The 18,781-nt window shown below is 41.9% G+C and overlaps 2 protein-coding genes across 2 annotated transcripts; one reads left to right on the forward strand and one right to left on the reverse strand.

Annotated features, from left to right (window-relative positions):
• Positions 1-1,814: 1,814 nt before the first annotated feature.
• Positions 1,815-17,011, reverse strand: gng4 (guanine nucleotide binding protein (G protein), gamma 4). The gene is made up of 2 exons (XM_085368831.1): positions 16,910-17,011; positions 1,815-1,943 (listed from the first exon to the last, which is right to left on the reverse strand). The coding sequence occupies exons 1-2, from the start codon at positions 17,006-17,008 to the stop codon at positions 1,815-1,817; spliced, it is 228 nt and encodes a 75-aa protein (XP_085224957.1). The 5' UTR covers positions 17,009-17,011.
• Positions 2,186-6,135, forward strand: LOC146620208 (E3 SUMO-protein ligase ZBED1-like). Its single transcript, XM_085368832.1, has 4 exons — positions 2,186-2,758; positions 3,714-4,768; positions 4,914-5,230; positions 5,439-6,135. Exons 1-4 carry the CDS (start codon positions 2,555-2,557, stop codon positions 5,792-5,794), a joined length of 1,932 nt encoding a protein of 643 aa, XP_085224958.1. The 5' UTR covers positions 2,186-2,554; the 3' UTR covers positions 5,795-6,135.
• Positions 17,012-18,781: the final 1,770 nt, after the last annotated feature.

An 18,781-nucleotide genomic window follows, 5' to 3' on the forward strand; every position in this document is an offset into this window, starting at 1 on the left:
TCTAGCCGTCGTATTTCTTTTCAGATTTTGGCACCATCCTTGAGATGAGGTCAGCGAGAGTGTCCTGAGGTCAGCTCAGGTTTTCAGATAGGAAATAAAGTCGATAATTATCCTGAAGACAATTGAGTCTGCGTTTGTTACGGTCCAGTATCAGAGACTGATTCCTAATGCAATGGCTATTCAAGTACCAAAAAGGAAGTCCCCACTCACCCTCCCCTTCGATGATAGAAACCTTGATGCAAAAAGCCTGAACCTCCAAATAAAAGAAAGAAAAGAAGAAAAAAGGGACCCCATTATGTAAACGACCCTCAGCGCTGTTTTTAAAAAATACTCACGATAGTATCAATAATTGCATGATTTATAAACGTTTTCTCTACGTATCATACAGGCTTAGGAGCACTGCACGTCATGTAGCTGTCAGTGCTGTGCAACAGATATTCGTTAATACTACTGATAACAATATTAATAACGATCAGAACAAGTCATCATAAAAATCAGCAAATGCTATTCAACTACCATGTAAAGGAAATGTTTCGACAGTGTGCTTTTTTTCTTCCAAAAGAGAAAAAACCCAGAACAGAAAAAGAAAAGGCTCCGGGAAGCACAGTGTGAAGATCACACCGCTCCCACAGAAGTTGGCACCGTAACATACTGTACACTCGAAGAGACTGACGGTCCCTCGGAAACAGAGGAGGCTGTCAAAAAGGAGCAGAGAAACATGCAGGCCTCCAGTTTGGTATTAATGTCAAAGGCCTCGCCATTCACTCTAGGACAGGCAAAAAGGAAGAAGAAAAGGAGGAAAAGAATCAGGCTCAGGAAACATGCCCAGAAATTAAGAGAGACTGCTGAAGGGAACAAGATGTCCTGCAAAAAAATAAAATAATAATGATATTTTATATCTATTCCTGCAGAGAGCTGCAGGATTAACTGATGCTTTTTCAGATTCGAAAGAAAAGAGCAAATCAAACCGAGAAGCAAAGTTAGAATGCATTAGAGTGGGCAGAAGGTGGCAGATTCATAAATAATTCTTGACTTAAGGGCTTGTTTGCACAGTGATAACCCCGAAGAACTCATCTGGCTGTTGAAACATTAGCTCTGCACCTTTCAAAAAACAGTCCACTCATTTCTTTGCAGCAGAACGCGACGTGCGGCCGCCTCATTCTTACTGAGAGTGCAGCGGAAATTATTCACTGTGAGATACGGTTTCCGTTTCTGGGCTTTAATCTGAATCAGATTGTGCTAAAGCGAGTGGGTTAATTGTCGATGCTGAAACTGAAACCACTGCTGAGGGAAGTCGTCGAATTTTTAGTGGTGCTTTAAGTGTTGCTACTAATAGTTACATCTGTGCATTGAGAGCCATTTAAAAAAAACGAGAAAAAAAACCCACTAACACAAGTCATGATTGAGTTTATACAAAGACCTACACATTTTTATTCAGAAAGAAAAAGGGGAAATAAATGTTTTTTAAAAAAAGTCAAACACTGGGCAAAGTTGTTTCCTGAGGCAAGTTCAAATCTAGCACAGAAAAAGAAAAAACCAAAACATCTCTCATCTCTTTGAGCACTAAGCAAGGCTGTTTCTCTAATAACAAAGCAATAACAAACCTATTTAACAAGACATTATACGCCCACTGGGTTGCCAGTTTGGTAGCTGACTCCCCCAAAACCTTCAGCCACCAGGGGCAGAGCTGACCAACAACAGAGTGTCCCCGCCTTGGCAAAACTCAGCTCAATGCCTATGGCCAGTAGCTTCAGGTGTGGTGAAGACAGAGAAGCCAGGCAACGCCATGCCTGCACAGCTCTACCAGCAGCTCATCAGAGGATGGTGCAGAAGAACTTCTTCTCCCGGAAGGGGTTCTCGGAGGCGGGCATGGGCACGATGAGGGGGTCCTCGCGTATGTGCGCCTCGCAGTATGCCATCAGGTCTGCGGCGGCTTTGGATACCTGAAATATTCAGAAGAAATTTTTTGATCAGACATTTCAGATTTATTCTTTAAACTGTGTGATGATGTTTCAAGGCCGTTTTTTGGGGGTGCTACCAGAAACACGCAGTCCTGCATTTCAGATTTTCAATCAATGTTCATGTTGTTAAAGTTGCTTCCAGTGTTCTCTTACTAAAGTTCAGTAGTCATGGCTTCAAAGTTCAAACTCATCCTGGGGCCATAGCTGCATCTCATTTCCAGGGGTGGAAGTAACGAATTACAAATACTCACGTTACTGTAATTAAGTACATTTTTTGGGTACTTGTACTTTTACGAGTAATTTTTCAAGTGTGTAATTTTACTCATACTTGAGTACAACTTACACCATGTAATCTACTTCGCTACTTATAAAATCAAAAGTCACTACTGAGTACGCCCACAATTTGAATTAATATTCAAACCTTTCGTCTGCATTTTTGCAGCCAATAAGGCCGTGCAATCGCAACCGCGCCAATTTAAGACGTAAGCAAAGAATAAACTCCGCTGCAGCAGCAGGCACAGGTGTCTGGAGGTGCTAAATGGTGGAGTATAAACTACTTTATAGACGAAAGATTTGGAGACAAAGAAGCCAAAATGGAGACAGAGGACAACACTGTCAACCATGAAAACGACGTAGAAAAGACGGAGGACGCGTGCCCGTGGCCATACCTGGAGGAATTTTTCGTGTACAGAGGAAGAAAAGGAGACAGCGTCCAGATGCAGTGCAAACTTTGTTTGACCTCTACAGTCATTTCAGCTTACAAGACTTCAGCATCTAATCTAAAAAAACACATTGAGGTAAGAGGTTTTACAACTATACGTGTATGATATTGCTTTCTTATTTTTCATGTGTGTTAAGGTTATTAGTTTGGCTAAGATATTGTCACCGCCATTGGTTAGCCTGATATTAAAATAAGACGGAGCTAGCTAATGTGCGTGTGTGCATGCATAACTGAGCTACAATTCGTAGGAATGTTTTAGCTTATTATTTGGATAACCACCGTCATTACAATAAATTAAACTTGTAGTCATTTAAAACTCACAGGCCTACAATCAGCTGGCCTATTTAAAAAAAACAAACAAAAACAAACAAACTTGAACACAGTGCTGAGCTGCATCTCAAATTAATCTTCCAGCTCTCAGCTGACATGTACCAGAGCCCGATTGATGGATCAGTTGATCAGGATCATTGGCCTGATATAGGTCTATCATAGTGACATGGCTCTTAATCAGTAGGGTTATATGTTTCCCAATATGATATCTTTTTTTAAAGAACATAATGTGGATTGGTTTTATTTGTTAGCTGTATGGGCAGCATTTTTGTGTATGTGATCCCTTTTCTTAAATTAGATTTGCTAGATACACATATTTTGCTCTTAGTATTTTTAGGACCTGACTAATACTGAAAACTTTAGGGTGATACTGATAAAAAGGAGTTAAAAATTTAGATACTGATACATTGGTCGATACTCTTTTTACAGATAGTATACATATTACAGAACTTAGAATGTATACAGAAATTCATGTTTTTTGCAATGATCGTTCAAAATTGGTTTACACTTGTGAATAAATACAGCAATATATCTGCAAAATTTGACCAATTCACCACTCTTTTATACTATGCTCAACAATCAAAGATTAGCTCAAGTCTAGTTGAATAATGTTTTAAAAATGTGTTTTCTTTTAGTGTTAATCACAGTGATGTTATGAAGTAATGTATGAACCTGACGTATGATAATATTTATCTCTACAGAGGAAACATCCATCGAAGACTGAGCAGTACAATATCACTGTGGCATCAACATCTCGACAGCGAAAGACCACAGCCACACCAAACAAGCTCTCAGCAAATACACAAGCCAAGTTACCAGACCTGATGTTGAGAGCTGCAAACAAACATGTTCCACAAGCAACTGTTGACAAGCTTGTCATCAATTTCATATGTGAGGGTCTACAGCCATTTGCAGTGGTAGAACAGCCATCTTTCAAAGAATTGGTTACCACATTACAACCTCAAGCCAAAGTCATCTCCAGACCCACTGTCCGTGCCAGAATCTGTGAAGCTGCTGATCACATGAAGATGACTTTGGTTGCAGCATTGGATAAAGTCAAATTTGTTGCTACCACTACTGATTGTTGGTCAGCTCATCAGAAAAGTTACCTTGGAGTCACATGCCATTGGATAGAGGAAGCGTCCCTGGAAAGAAGATCTGCAGCACCAGCATGCAAAAGATTGAGAGGGTCTCACACATTTGACATGCTTGCTGGTGCGCTTGATGATATCCATTGCCAATACAAGATTAGAGGCAAAGTTGTAAGAACCACAACTGATAGTGGATCCAACTTTGTCAAGGCCTTCCACATGTTTGGGGCACAAAATGATGCAGATGAAGATGAAGCAGACCCAGAAACTATTGACCTGACTGACCATAGGGACTACCATGAGGCAAGTGCAATTCTTGATGAAGACTCTGGTTTGGAGTATCAACTTCCGCCTCATCAGCGATGTGCATGTCACCTGCTAAACCTTGTGGCAACAACTGATGCTGCCCTAGCAGAGAGCATGAATGAAACCTACAAGAGGCTCTCCCGTGCAACCTTTGCAAAATGCCAGGCCATTTGGAACAAAACTGGCCGATCTCATTTGGCTAATGAAGTGGTAGAGGACAAGTGTGAGCTACAGATCATTCGTCCCAATGCAACACGATGGAATTCAACCTACCTTGCCATTGAAAGGATAATACGCATCATTGATGAGAAGGGGGAAGATGCCATCAGGAGCATTTGTGAGGAGTTCAAGGTGAAAATGTGAGTAAAATTGGACACCTACCAATATGGTTTCAAATTTTGTGAATTTTCCTTAATGGATGGTTAAAAACGTGAGCAGACTCTTAATATTAAATCAGAAGATCCCTATTATAGTCATGGTGGGTTTTGTTGTTGTGTCTTACAGGTTGAGTCCTGCAGAAGTTGCATTCCTAAGGGAGTACTGTACCACCATGAAGCCACTGGTGAAAGCTTCAAACATCCTTCAGTCTGAGTCCACTTCCTTTATGGGATGGCTCCTGCCAGTAATCCAACAACTACTGTCCAAACTTAGCAGGCTGGAGACATCAAGCAAGACATGCGTGCCACTCATCAGAGCCCTGCAAAATGGCCTTCAAAAGCGTTTTGGAGCGATGATGGAGGATCCAGAGTTGGCTGCAGCTGCAGTCCTCTTACCCAAGTTCAAGACTTCCTGGACTGACAGAGCAGATGTAACAGAGGCTGGTAAGGATTCATGTGATCCCATTTTTGTGTATTTTTACATTTGAACACATGCTTAAGTGAGTATTTCACCTAATACATTGTAAGTTATCGATGGTCTGTCCTGAATACTAAACAATCCTTTTTGAGAATTTGCCGATTTTAAATTTGTGTTCAGGAATAATCACTGAAATTTAAATAACAAAATTGTGTTATCTACTTGCAATTACAGCCTTGACATACGTCAAACAACATCTTGAAACGACAGAGCATGAGAGTGAGGATCAGCAAAGAGAGTCATCTGATGAAGATGAATTCTTCTCCAGACCAATCTCCAGAAGGCTGCAAAGTGCAGTTGAGCTTGATGGTTATCTTGCTTGTGCCACAGACACCATGGAGCTGCTGCACTCCTTCTCAGCCATCAAAAACCTCTCTCTTAAACTAAACACAGCTCTGCCTGCTTCTGCTGCGTGTGAACGACTTTTTAGCTGTGCTGGTCTACTCTTCACTGCCAAACGAAGTCGGATTGCCTCTGTTAATTTAGAAAACCAGCTCTTGCTGAAACTGAACAAAAGGTTCAGAAAGTAAAGTGTGAAAGAAATGCTAAGACTTTAAGACACTTACCTGCCTGTTGTTCAGTGTATGGGGAAAAGTTTAAATGGTTCTACGCATGTTCAGAAACATTTTTGTCATTGTTTTAACAAACAAAATTCCTCCTTTTATATCTACATTTATTTACAAAACAAGTTACCTTTCTATACCTTGTTCATCTGAAAAATGTGCTTTGAACATAAATATTTATACTGGTGAATCGAGTTGAATGCCTGCTATTGACAACAGAATAAAACATCAGTCTGTTAAAAAGTAATTAATACTCTGAGTAGTTTTTGAGAACAGTACTTTGTACTTTTACTCAAGTATTTTTTTAACACCAGTACTTTTACTTGTAATTGAGTACAATTTAACCAGTGTAACAGTACTTGCACTTGAGTACAAATTTTGAGTACTCTTTCCACCTCTGCATGTTGCCAACAGTAATGCTTCGCACAAACTTTTTTTGCGCAGGGTAAAAACATTTTAGTGCAAATATTAGTGGACGAGGCCCAAACGTCTTTTCTTGAGAGCAAGGTGAATAAGCTCACACATCTCTGCAGCTCACCATTTATTCATTCTCAGAGCAGATGTTTCTGAAGTTAAACTCACACCAGATGAGACCTGGGCAAATTGTTGTAAGGCTCTTTCAACTTGCATATTGCCGATGTTCCCGATTTGTCAGCGCCTGTAGCGACTGCACCGATGACCGTTACCCGACCCTCAGGAACCAGGGCGAGAAAGCTCGTCGAGGTAACTCACGGGTCTTAAGGTGGGACTTCAACAAGCATAGCACGAAGCATGTGACATCTTCCAAGGCAAATGAAAAGAAAAAAAAAAAAAGTCGAACGGTGACCATAAATTTTATAGTACAGTCAGACTGTATGTGAATGCAGGTTTTCAACTGGGAATTGAGTGGGAGGTTACGGGAGGGGAGGCGGCAAATGGAGAGCAGAGGAGCAGCTGCATCAGAGGGCTGGCGAGGGCTCAGGGATCTATGTGGAGGACAGAGCCATCTGATCTCCTGCCTGCCACTTCACCTCACCCACTGCTGCTCTCACAAGAGAATAGCACAGCTTTGGTCCTCAGCATGGATTGTTACATTACCGTTTCGACCATCTTGCAGCCTGAAATGGAGCAGTTTCAACTCAAAATCCCACAAAAAGAGAAGAAATGGCAGAAAACCAGGATGTGTTATTCAGTTTCTTAATTTCAACATCCCTACCAAGCACTTAGCCACAAGGACACCCATATCTATTTAAAAAAAAAAAAAAATCTATTAAACATGTTCTCTTCCCTCTCTCCCCACAAACAGCCTTTACTGCCTGCTTTGCTTTCACATCAGGCAACCACAACAATTTGACAATACGCTCACAGGTCACACAGTCTGGCAAACACTGAGGTACATCATGCTGTGCCAGTAAATCGGAAAACAAGAATAAAAGTCTGTAGCCATCTCAACAACTCAGTTTTGAGCCAAACGCTAATGTCAGCGAGCCGACTTTAAGAAGCTTTATCGTGTTTACAGTATCAACCATATTTACCATATTAGCATTATGCTGTTTGCTAAATGCCACAAAAACAAACAGTCCAGGCGATATTATCCATTAAATGAAATATTGGCCACATTAAAAAATGTGACATTATTAAAAGGTCAGGGATCACCAGTGTCCCCACAGACCATCCTGAAAGGAGCAGTGAAGCCTTTGATTTTGTTCCACATGGTTGGACTGCTGAGAGGAATGGCAGACTCTCTAATCGTAATTCATTCTCACTGGAAAGTTAGCTTTTGCCCAAATTTTTAAAACCCAAGAACAGTTTAGATATACTCATGGCCACTTTATTAGGTACATCTGCTCATTAATGCAAAAATAATTTCTAATCAGCCAAATGCATGATGGTAGCTCGGTGTAGCTTGACACGTCATCATGCTCAAACTGAGCAGAGTGAGGGAGAAAGGCGATTTAAAGGATTTTCAAGGTTGAGCATTTCAGAAACTGGTGATTTACTGAGATGGTCACCATTTGGGGTTTACAGAGAATGGTCTAAAGGACAAAATACTGAGTGAGCAGCAGTTCTCTGAGTGAAAATGCCTTGTTGATGTCAGAGGGGAATAACCAAACTTGATTTGAGATTATAGGAAGGCAACACGAAGTCAAATCACCACTTGTTGCAACCAAGCTGTGCAGAAGAGCATCTCTGAATGCACAACCCGTCACAACTTGGAGCAGATGGGCTACAGCAGCGGAAGACCACACCGAGGACAACAGAAGACTGGATGATGTTTGGTCTCATGAGTCGATTTTTGCTGCAACACTCACATGGAAGGGCAGCATATGGTTTAAACACGAGAGCATAGACAAATCCTACCTTGTATCAATGCTTCAGGGGTGCTGGCAGTGTAATGGTGCAGGGAATATTTTCTTGGCACACTTAGTACCAACTGTATCATTTTAAGACCCCATCATATCGTATTTTTACTGAATGTCCATCCTTTTATGACCACGGTGCACAGATCTCTTGATGACCGCTTACAGTACGGTGTTGTTGCACGTCAAGGTGCTCAAATCTGTCTCAGACTGATTTCTTAAACATGACGGTGACTTCACTGTACTCAAATGGCCTCCAGTGTCACCAAACCCGTTTTTGCATGCAACTGAACAGGAGATTGTTAGCAACTGTACTGCATTCATGTCAGCATCGACCAAAACATGAGGAATGTTTAAAGCACCTTCTTGATGCCATTAAAAAGGCAAAACTGTGCTCTAACCCAGTACAAGCAAAGTGTAACTATAGAAGATGGACAGCGAGTGCATCTCTCATTTTGAACTACTTTTAAAAACGACCCCATGAAAGTACGACATCCTGTTCAAACTACAAATGCACAGCGGAGTCATTTTCCCCCACTGCTGCTTTCATTTCCATCGAGCACCTCTTTCAGCAAAATCCAACCCAAAGTTAAGTTTAGTTATAAGCTGTGCAATGCATGAAACTTAAAAAGGAAAGCCAAGCATACTGACACAGCAGTGTTACCACGCATGGCTACCTCTCTGCATCATTCTGTCAGCTTTCTGCTCCAGCCACGGTACTGTCGCCACCTTCTTCCAGCTAATGAGTTTCTATTATTTATGTCTGCACCTACATCATGGATCCCCTTTTGCAGTTCCTCTGTTGCTGATAAAAGCTGTTAAGTCACCTAATACTCAATACACCACACGGTGATATTTCAGAACAGAGGTGTCTGTGCTGAAACTAAAAAAAAAAGACTCAACGCCACACTTTAGTTGGCAGAATTGTAACACTGCATTCATGAGAGGATCAATCGTCATCAGTGACTGTACGCTTACAGACCCACCAGTGATCTGAATATTTGGAATAATGTGACTAATGCGTTGATTAACAGAGAACTTTAATTAGCTGAAATAAAAATTAGTCGCTCAGACACAATGTACCCCAAATGGCTACCTAAAAACTAAAAAAAAAGACCAAACTCAGGCACTAATTAGAGAATCCAAGCTCGCATGAAGTGTGAACACTAACAAAGCAAACAGTTTAATTATTTTCATAATCAAAGTAAATGCAGTCATTATATTATTATGCAACTGCAGCCAAATGCTCCTGCTCTGAACAGGAGGCTCACAGGACAGAGAGTGGTACTGCTCAGTGTGTGTCGTCAGGCCCAGACTGATTGTAATTACACCGCAGCCCCATGATGGAAGGAGAGTCCTCCTAATTAGCACAGATCACATTCCTTTGGCTGATTGAGCAATTAATGAGAGTGTGGTGATCCCTCAATCAGCAGCACAGAGACCGCTCTTGTCACACTCTCCCTCGTCAGATCCCTTAATTAAATTTAAGGGATCGCCAGGCGTGGCCAAGTCTCCTTTTCCCTCTGCTTTTATATCCATGCACATTCGAGTTCTTTTATGAAGTATTATTTGGATCGCCACATCTGATGCACTATGCGGTTATTAAATACTAGCAGCTGTCTCGCTTTCGTTGAGCAACCGCCGAGAAAATGATACAGATGTGAATCATGCTGCAACTGAAGCTGCTGTTTTGCAGAGCAACAAGATCCCCCCCCCCCCCCTTAATTTGGAAATTTAAACAAAGCTTAAAATATGTTGCCTGAAAAGGTCTGAACACCATTACAGCTAAGCTAACGCTTCATATAAAAAGAGGAAAAAAGCAGATGATCCTCAATACTTAACATCAGTGTAACAACACCTGCATGAAAACCAAAGTTAGGAGGATTTGGCTAAAGAATAGAGTTGTTATTAAAGCAGTTTTTTCTATAAAATCCTAAATTGACAGTAAAACTTTAATTCTCATCTTAAGACAAGAGACTCATATATTGCAATAAACCATTTATAACTCCATGCTGCTGAAATGCGTGTAGAGACGTGGGTCACAAGACAATAATTTATGAATCAAACAATATTTTTTCAGCTGCCTTGCTGTCGTTCTGGCACCATCCTGTGAATCCACTCGAGAACTGGCTGCAGGCCTGAACATAATGTGCAAAAAAAACAACAAGGAAACTGTCCATTTTTCTGATGCTGGGTTTTCTTTCTGCATAGACAGTCTGATAAGACTGCCATCCAAAACCTGAAAGTTCTTCTACGCGGTTGCATACGGGGGAGGAAACCTCGCGTTTTGATTCGGGAACACTGATGCTCTACGTCAGAATGGCTACTTACAGTCATGTGAGGGGACACACCTACCTACACTCATGATTCAGTAGCTTTAAAACCACCTTTGGCAGCAACAAATTGGACTATCAATCTCTCACATCTTGTGAAGAAATTTTGGACCACTCTTTCTAAATTTGTAGAGTTTGAACAAATTTAGAATGGTTTTAGAGCCTAAATCTCCCAAAAAACATTGATTTCTTGGCATTATCCTATAGATGCTGGAGAATTTGGATTTTTATTTTCCCATCCACTGTAGTGAGTTTCCCCATCTCAGGTTGGCAGATCACGTGCCGTTTTGTCCTTCCTCATTTCCTTCTAGTCTTAGTTTTTCAATCATCTCTGCTTCACTCTAAGGTAAAGACGTCTCCTTACATAGAGTACTTACTAGTCAGTGCGCCATTATTCTTACAAGTTTGCAAACTTAAGTTGTGCTGCATGATCTTCTGACAACTCTTCCAAAGAAGTCAGACTTGTTCAGTCATTTTCTAAATGTACTCATGAACTTTAACATGCTAACTGATGCCTGCAGAGAGGAAGCTCTTGGCTGTCAGAGCACTGCACCGTCTGACCTTTGGGGTGAAACTGCTGGGACGTCTGCTCCCGGGACAGATTGCGTTAACACACCTGAATGCTCCAGACACGCAAACTGCCAAAACGGCTGCGTTCATAGAGGTGCTCACACCTGCTGATGATCAGTTAATGAAGTGCATTTGATTGTCAGCATCCTGGCTGAGTGGCTCGGTGCCTGTGGAAGCAGTGCGAGGATACTGCATGGAGTCCTGTTAAAAACACTTTTCACAGACTCCACAATGATCTCACAAAAAGTAGCCAAAGTGCATCAGATTTATTAATATAATAAAGATATTGCTATTAACAGGCTTCAAAACCAGAGGAAGAATTGCTCTTTAATAATGGGTTTGAACTCAATCTGCTGGTTTGTGTTGAAAAATTAAAAAAAATTCAACATTTTCAGCAATTTTCCAATGAAAATTTGGCATTTTAGAGTTTGTATTGTCTACAAAAATGCTGCAGTCCCATTGCACACATGCTGTGTTAAAAACCAAGTAATGGTTTTGCTGTTCGGTACACTTAATATCTTTAAAACGCATGAGGTCTTATTTTGATGAGCTACCTGAAAGAAGCCCAAATTGATACCTAATCTTCTTAAAACTGATTGCAGTTTCGGGCGGATCACTTTACTTTTTAAGACTATGAGGTTTGCTTGTAAGCAGCCTTTGTGCTGTGCCGAGTAGGAATGAAGGTGTTTGGCCGGCTTCCATGCTTAGCTATATTGCTGAGTGAACAGCCTCTGATCTGCAGGGCAATCATTCCCCAAACACACGAGGAGCCTACTGAATGAGATGACATTAAGTTGCATAAGAAGTCATTCATAAAAGAAAGTGTTCAGAATTGCCCCAACATGCCAGATACATGAACAGAAAACAGGAAGTAAACATACCGAGAAAATGATGCCTGGAATGGACGGAAGCACCAAACTGATGTCTAATTGCAGCAACAGCCTCGAGGTGATCGACCACAAAGAGTGCACAGGGAGCAAAAGTCAATATTTAACCAGGTGTTGTTTAATGAGGAAACAATACTGTTTCACAATAATGTGTGTGGTGGAGAAGTAATCCTGCAGCCACACTGACCTAAATTGGTGGAAAGTTACTGTCAGAGCTGGTTAGCAGCCACCATAGCCCACCTTTCCTATGGGTTCATCCCTCACATTTAACACGCTGGTCTGCTTGGAATTCCAAGCTGTGCACAGCAGAGGCGATGATAAGGTGAACCGAGACTTCGTGCAATGCCTGTCAGAAGACATCGGACTAAAGTTATTTAAAAAAAAAAAAAAAAAAAGACCCACGTGCATTTTATTGGCATGTCACAGTCTGCTGTGGAAGTCAGTGGTGGGAAATGCAACGGTTGTAGTTTGAGGGTTTATGTGACAGGGAACTAGGCCAAATCTGATAATGTTGACTCAAGCGATATCACTAAGGCTCAGAAAAATGTGAGGATGCAGATTGGGGGAGTTAAAAAGAAGTGATCCCACTTAGCGGATCAGACAGCAGTGGTCGGAGACTACAGCACAACCAGAATTATTGTGCAATGAACTTGCAGTCTCTTTGCCTTTGAAATGGCCGCTTCAAAGATTGAGACCTGATTTTGAGAACTCATGTGATCAACTTTGGTCCTCAATTTGGCATTGAAACACCAATAAGGCAGAGTCCATCTGCCATCAGTTTACAGCTTAATGTAATCATGCTGGCTATTTAATCTAATTTAAATAGTACCATATCACAGCTGTCACTTCAAGGTGCTTTTAAGTAGATCCCCTAAAATAATACAGAAATCCCAACAGTCAGAGGAGCCCTAATGAGCAAGTTCTTGGCGACAGTGAGAAGGAAAAACTCTCTTTTAACAGGAAGAAACCTCGAGCAGAACCAGGCTCAGAGAGGTGCAGCCATCTGCTGTGACCGGCTGGGGGTGAAATTACAATAAGTTTGAAATTCTTCCACATAGTGTGACATGGTTGCTGCAGGAATGCAATTTAACTACAAAATGACAAAGTGGCTTGGCAACTTTGCTTTTCATGTGAGAGAAACAAGAATAGAACCAGTTGAGTCGAGTCTCCTGCTGCAAGAAGTCATCACAGATGAGTTGAGCCCATCAGCGTAAATCTCAGAGTGATTAAGATGTGCTGGAAATCTGTCCGCGCTTTTAAATTAGAGGGCAGTTACTTGTAGAACGTCGCTAATTTGAGTGATTGCAGTCAGAGCCATAAATCAAGAACTCAAACCTCACTAACAAACACCAAACATCATCAAACGTCAATTACTTGCCAACTAGCTAGCGCTGACAAACGTTCCCTCCCTTCTAATTGCTATAAATTGGTTGTTGATCCCTTCCACTACATAACCAAGATTGTGTTTAAAATGCATTTAACAGGTTAAAATAAAGAGGTAGTTTAGGGTCATTTATTTTTCCCCTCCCCACATATGCAACTGACACACGTAATCCACAACCATGTCCATGAACGTCAGAGTAGGGCTGCTCAATTAATCGAATTTTAATCACGATTACGATCTGGGCTTTCAACGATCATTAAAAATGACTGAGCCGATTATTAGCCCCTCCCTCATTTATCCGCGACACCTTAAAGGCCGGTCCGTGAAAATATTGTCGGGCATAAACCAGTCCGTGGCGCAAAAAAGGGTGGAGACCAGCTAAGCAGAAGTTATTTGGAGAGGAGAGTGACTGCCGTTGGTTGAAAAGAGAGGTTTAAAAAAAAAAAAAAAAAAACTTCAGTGGTGTTGCACACTATTTTCTATTATTTTTTAAAGTCATTATTCAATACATTGTTATTGTTAACCCTTTAAAGCCGGTCAGAGCTGCACGCTCAGTTTTGTGTAACTATTTTTAAATCCCTGAAGAACCCTGAGCCCTGTAAGCTAGCACAATAATTTTTTTTTGCATATGAAACCAGAGGAGTTGTACTTACATCTTATGACATCAGCTTGTCCTCGGTCACGGTTTCCTTCCACATAAAGCTTTGCAAAAATTGCATAAAAAGCGCTTGCAGGAACAAAAACATAATATTCCAGAAACAGGCTTTGCCGATCCGATCAGCTGTTCCTAACACTTCCCACAGTGAAACAGACGTCAGTGCGAATTATCGCGCATGTCCGCCATTTCCTGCCCAAAACCAGAAGTGACGTCATTTTCGCGGAAAATGTAGTTTTTTACTTGTAGGCCTTAAAAGCCTATACTGGTGTTTTATAAGTCATGTTTGACTTTTCTGAATAGTTGCTGGGATGCTTAGAACTCGAATTGCACTGCTGGAAATAGTTTATTTTGATGCACCTGCTGTTTTCTTTGCAAATTTGCATCATAGGATTGTTTTTTCGTTTTTCCTGCAGTATATAAAAATTGGTGTATCTCCAAAATAAAACTATAAAGACACTCAAAATAAATTTCCTGTGGTGGGAAACTATTTTTTGCAACTTTTTTGTATTTAAAGTTTTGAGGGATAAACCTCTTAAATTTCTCCAAGTAGAAATATATGTAAAAACAAAAGATTAAATTTTTTTGTAGTTTATTGCACTTTTTTGCAATTAATGTAGTTACTATGGACTTAACGCATACATATTATTAAAATATGGGCTATAATAGTTGTATAGCAACTTGAAATGCTCCCACAAATGGCACTACAACATGTAAAAAATAATAATATAAGCTCTGGCGGACTTGGTTCTATAGTAGGTCGTAAGGGTTAAATAAATATCGTCAAATAATCAAGATCTCAATTTCAGTGAAAATAATCGTGATTATCATTTTTGCCATAATCGAGCAGCCCTACGTCAGAGGTACTCCTTCAGAACATCAAGAGGCCCTGCTGATGTCATAGTGACCACAGTTACCTTTTATATACACAATCTATAGAAGTGCCCAACATTCCTCATTCAACTTTACACAATCCAGGGACTCAAAATAACAAATATGCAAGTTTGTAATTACACTGAACTGTCACCGAGTCGAGTTGCAAGGTGGGAAAAAGTGCGCCAAGCATCCATCACGAGTCTGGCAAAAATGCCAGCACTGCAATACTCAAAACTGTGGCGCGCTTCTCTAAAGAAAAGAAATCCAAGAAAGACGAGGGAAGATAATAGCAGTGATTTACTCCAACTGGACCAGGCCATCTAATAAATGGGTTAAAGCTTTTATAATGGACTGAGACAAAGAGTGCACAGTAATAGCGGACCCAGGATTCAACACATGGATGTTATCTTGAATGTTTTATGAGTGCAGAGTTATTACACTGTGCTTCTAAATCAAGAAAACATAATAGGCTGGAGTAACAGAAAAGTGGACCATGTCACAGGGATGAAGGTTTAAACAGGACTAGTGATACATTGTTTCCATGCCTATGTACAGCGTGTGTCTTGGTCTCTAAATATACCTAAACCTGCCTAAAGAAATTTGTGGAAATACAGTCACACTGGCACCGCCTCCTCATGATGTGTCCCATTCTTCAACCAGCATTTGTCATAAGTCAGTGTAATTGAACAGCACGCTCAAGTTGATCAAACAAGTATTCAGTGGGGTTGATGTCATTACTGCTGGCATGCCACACCATCCACTCCACTCCCAAATTCTGGATGGAGTCTCTGATTTGCAGGGGCAAGCACAAGCAGGATCTGGACTCATGGTTGAACATGGTGTTCCTCCACATGTTCAGGTTTCAGTGCACGTATTGGTGACACCAGTGCAAACATGCCTGATGGTGAAGGGCTCGGGACAGGCCGCCACAAAACCGGAGATTGCATGGAGCCTGTTCTAGATCATCTGGGTAGAGAGCCGTTGTCATCCTGCAAATCTGTAGAAGACTGCTAACAGTTCTTAAGTGCTGACAAGGGAGGAAAACAGTCTTCTTGGGACGCCAACTTCACCGCCTTTCTCTGACATCCTCCATTATCGGAATCTTCGTCTTCAATTTGGAGATTGTACTAGAGCTCACTCCAAATAATGCTGCATCTTGGTTCTGCAGCTTGACGTTGTCCTACAGCGCAAGCACCAAATCAGTCAAACGTGGCATGTTTGGATTAGACACCAACTGACCGCTGCAGCAGGGTCCATTAGCTTGCCAAGTTGGCAAGTTTTTCATGGGCGGAACAAATGCACTTTCCTTACAAGTGGTACCATTTAAGGAAAAATAAACAAGATTTCCAACTGTATAATATTTATTCCCAAGAGGCTTTTTGTTACAACAAAAAGAAATTGACCAAAGACAAATTTCCTTACTTTTTGTGCCAGGTTTATTTTGATCTACCTCAATACGTCTGACAGCAAGCCAATTCAACCCCACTGTGGAAATGAGGATTCATTTAAAAATTAAATAAATAACGTTCAAACAGCTGGGCACTGTAGTGTTTACCAACGGTGATTCAAACAGGAGTAATTAGTGCATTAATAAAGGATGCAGATTTAGTGCACGAGTGAGTATTTTAAACACGAGGAAAAGCCAATGCAGTGTGGCTAATTGATGCATTTTTCCCAGTTTTTGGACGACGGCACCATCATCCCGGCCATTTCTTCTTTTAAACAGTGTTACTGTGTGCAAATATGAAGCCATGAGAGCCAAGCGTGATAATGTTGCCAATTGTAAGCCAGCAAAGTTAATTTTGTGCTTTATTCAGACAAAAATGAGCAAAAATGAAATGCTTGCTGAGAACTGTCACTCATCGAGACGCGCCTATTGAACTGCTCCAAAATCCCAGCCGATGTTAGAGGCACACAAAGCTTTCAGTTCCATGATAAGTGGAGGTACGGTTTTTGAGTAATTGCATACTTGGTAACAGAAGCGATGTGAAAATATTTGTTCACGTGCGCAGACAATAACAACAATAAAGCTTTGTACCTTTATCCTATCCATGCAGGCCTCCATCTTCAGTTGCTCCACAGCTTTCCTGGCTTGGGAGATGCTGGCCGTGCTGTTGTTGGCGATGCCGTCCTTCATGGTGCTCCTGTGACGCCAAACAGATGCAAGGGAGGGGGGGAGACTCAGTGAACGTCACATTAAATCAGCACCCCCCTGGCGACAGCTCTACCCTGATGGAGCAGCTACTCTACTACAACCTCACCCCCACCCGTTCCTTTTTACACAGTGAAACTTGGAAGGACCCATTTTGTTTGTCCATTTGTTATCTGAAGAAGCTGCTCTGTGGGCATCAGCTGGACAGCGGTTTGTCATTTTTCAGCCAGCGCTCATGCATGATTGCTTTTCTTCCTTTGTCACGTTATTATTTAGACCAACTGGCGGGGGGGGGGGGGGGAGGTTAGCAAGGAGTGGAGGGCTGGGAGGGATTAAGAGAGAGACACACACACACACACACACACACACCCTTTTGCTCAAGTGCTCTTCAGCAGGAGTTTATGCTGGTACACCTAAGCAAAGCACCTGCAGCTTCTCCCCAGTTCCTCCCAGGATCTGCAGATCTTTCCACTGCTGGCCTTCCTCCTCTCAACTTTCACCTCAAGAGTACATCAGCTGCAGCTCTGCAGATCAATTCTCGCAATCACTACATCTTACTCCCATTTTAGCCTCCTTGAGCCACCCCCACCCACCCACTCACTCACCACTGAAATGTCCCAGTTTGGCAGCCACGGCAAAGATGTGCCCACAGATGTGTTTTCTAATAATTTGCCTTAAGAAATGAAGCATTTCACTGGAGGTGAGGGGTTGCTGAATCAATCCCCCTTTCTATGATAATATGCATTATTATTATTGCGCATCTATTCTTTGTTAAAAATCACACAAAAAATGTATTTATCTTAAAGCAGACTGTCGAAGACGACAAATTCTTCTGCCATCCCTCCAGCCTCCACAGCTCTACGGCCAATTTATAGCTTTTAAATCACACCCTCGTAGGAAGCCATCGGGCCTTCTCCGTTTAGGTTTGCTTTGGATGCATCCATCCTGAGGGTTTCTCGGCTGTATTCGCCCCTGTGCAGTTTTATCCAAATGCAACGATGCTGCTAATTGCTGATGCAGATCTGTGAAAACGCGTGCGACTATTTATTTCTAAGAGGAGATTAATCTGTGGACACACAGCGAGCTGCGGCCCTGGTTAGAGCAGAAAACAGCAAACCATGCATCATGTTTGGGGGGGGGGGAAGGAGCAGCAATGATTTTTGCACTGATGATAAACATTTTGAAATAAATCCCTGCATTGGTCGGATACGCGCTCATTAATGTAGCCTGCAGCCGCCGACCTACCTGAAATGTGCCAGTGGTTTTCCAATTTGGGAGAATTCCGGGTTGACTCCACCCAACACACACAGACACACACACGCGCGCACACACAAAGATCTGTCAAATATGAAACGATAAGAGGAAATCCCAGCCTCGCTTCGGTCTGGACTGAACCCGAGGAGCCAAAAATCTCGGCGTCTTTAAATGTCGCCTCGGCGGCTCGCTCAGTGCGTATTCCGTGTAGGAAGATGAGCTCCAAGCGGTGAGGTCTTGGTGAGCACCACGGCTGGACTTGGAGAGATGTTACGCAGCAGCAGCAGGGGGGGAAACCTCTGTATGACGATCAGATACAGGCTGTGGGGCGGGGAGCACTCGATCAGTGGACCAGGAGCAGCAGCAGCAGGGAGCCGGGATGAGCTTCAGCTGTCCAGAGTGGCCGTAAACGCACCGACGCTGCCTGTTAGTCAAATTAGGAGCGGCTGATTCTAATTAGCTTGATTGCTGCAAAAGGCAGCGCAGGTCTGCAGGCTTTCCCCG

The sequence above is a fragment of the Diplotaxodon limnothrissa genome, linkage group LG13 (assembly GCF_057381915.1).
Source record: "Diplotaxodon limnothrissa isolate DT_005_m linkage group LG13, D_limnothrissa_male_GT1.1, whole genome shotgun sequence".
Lineage (NCBI taxonomy): Eukaryota > Metazoa > Chordata > Actinopteri > Cichliformes > Cichlidae > Diplotaxodon > Diplotaxodon limnothrissa.

Bases quoted from the DNA above. Each gene is read 5' to 3' on its own strand.
- LOC146620208 (XM_085368832.1), top strand. From the start codon at position 2,555: ATGGAGACAGAGGACAACACTGTCAACCATGAAAACGACGTAGAAAAG. The intron at 2,759-3,713 runs GTAAGAGGTTTT...TTATCTCTACAG, and splicing joins ATCTAAAAAAACACATTGAG to AGGAAACATCCATCGAAGAC. The intron at 4,769-4,913 runs GTGAGTAAAATT...TGTGTCTTACAG, and splicing joins GAGGAGTTCAAGGTGAAAAT to GTTGAGTCCTGCAGAAGTTG.
- gng4 (XM_085368831.1), bottom strand. From the start codon at position 17,008: ATGAAGGACGGCATCGCCAACAACAGCACGGCCAGCATCTCCCAAGCC. The intron at 1,944-16,909 runs GTACAAAGCTTT...TGAATATTTCAG, and splicing joins CCTGCATGGATAGGATAAAG to GTATCCAAAGCCGCCGCAGA.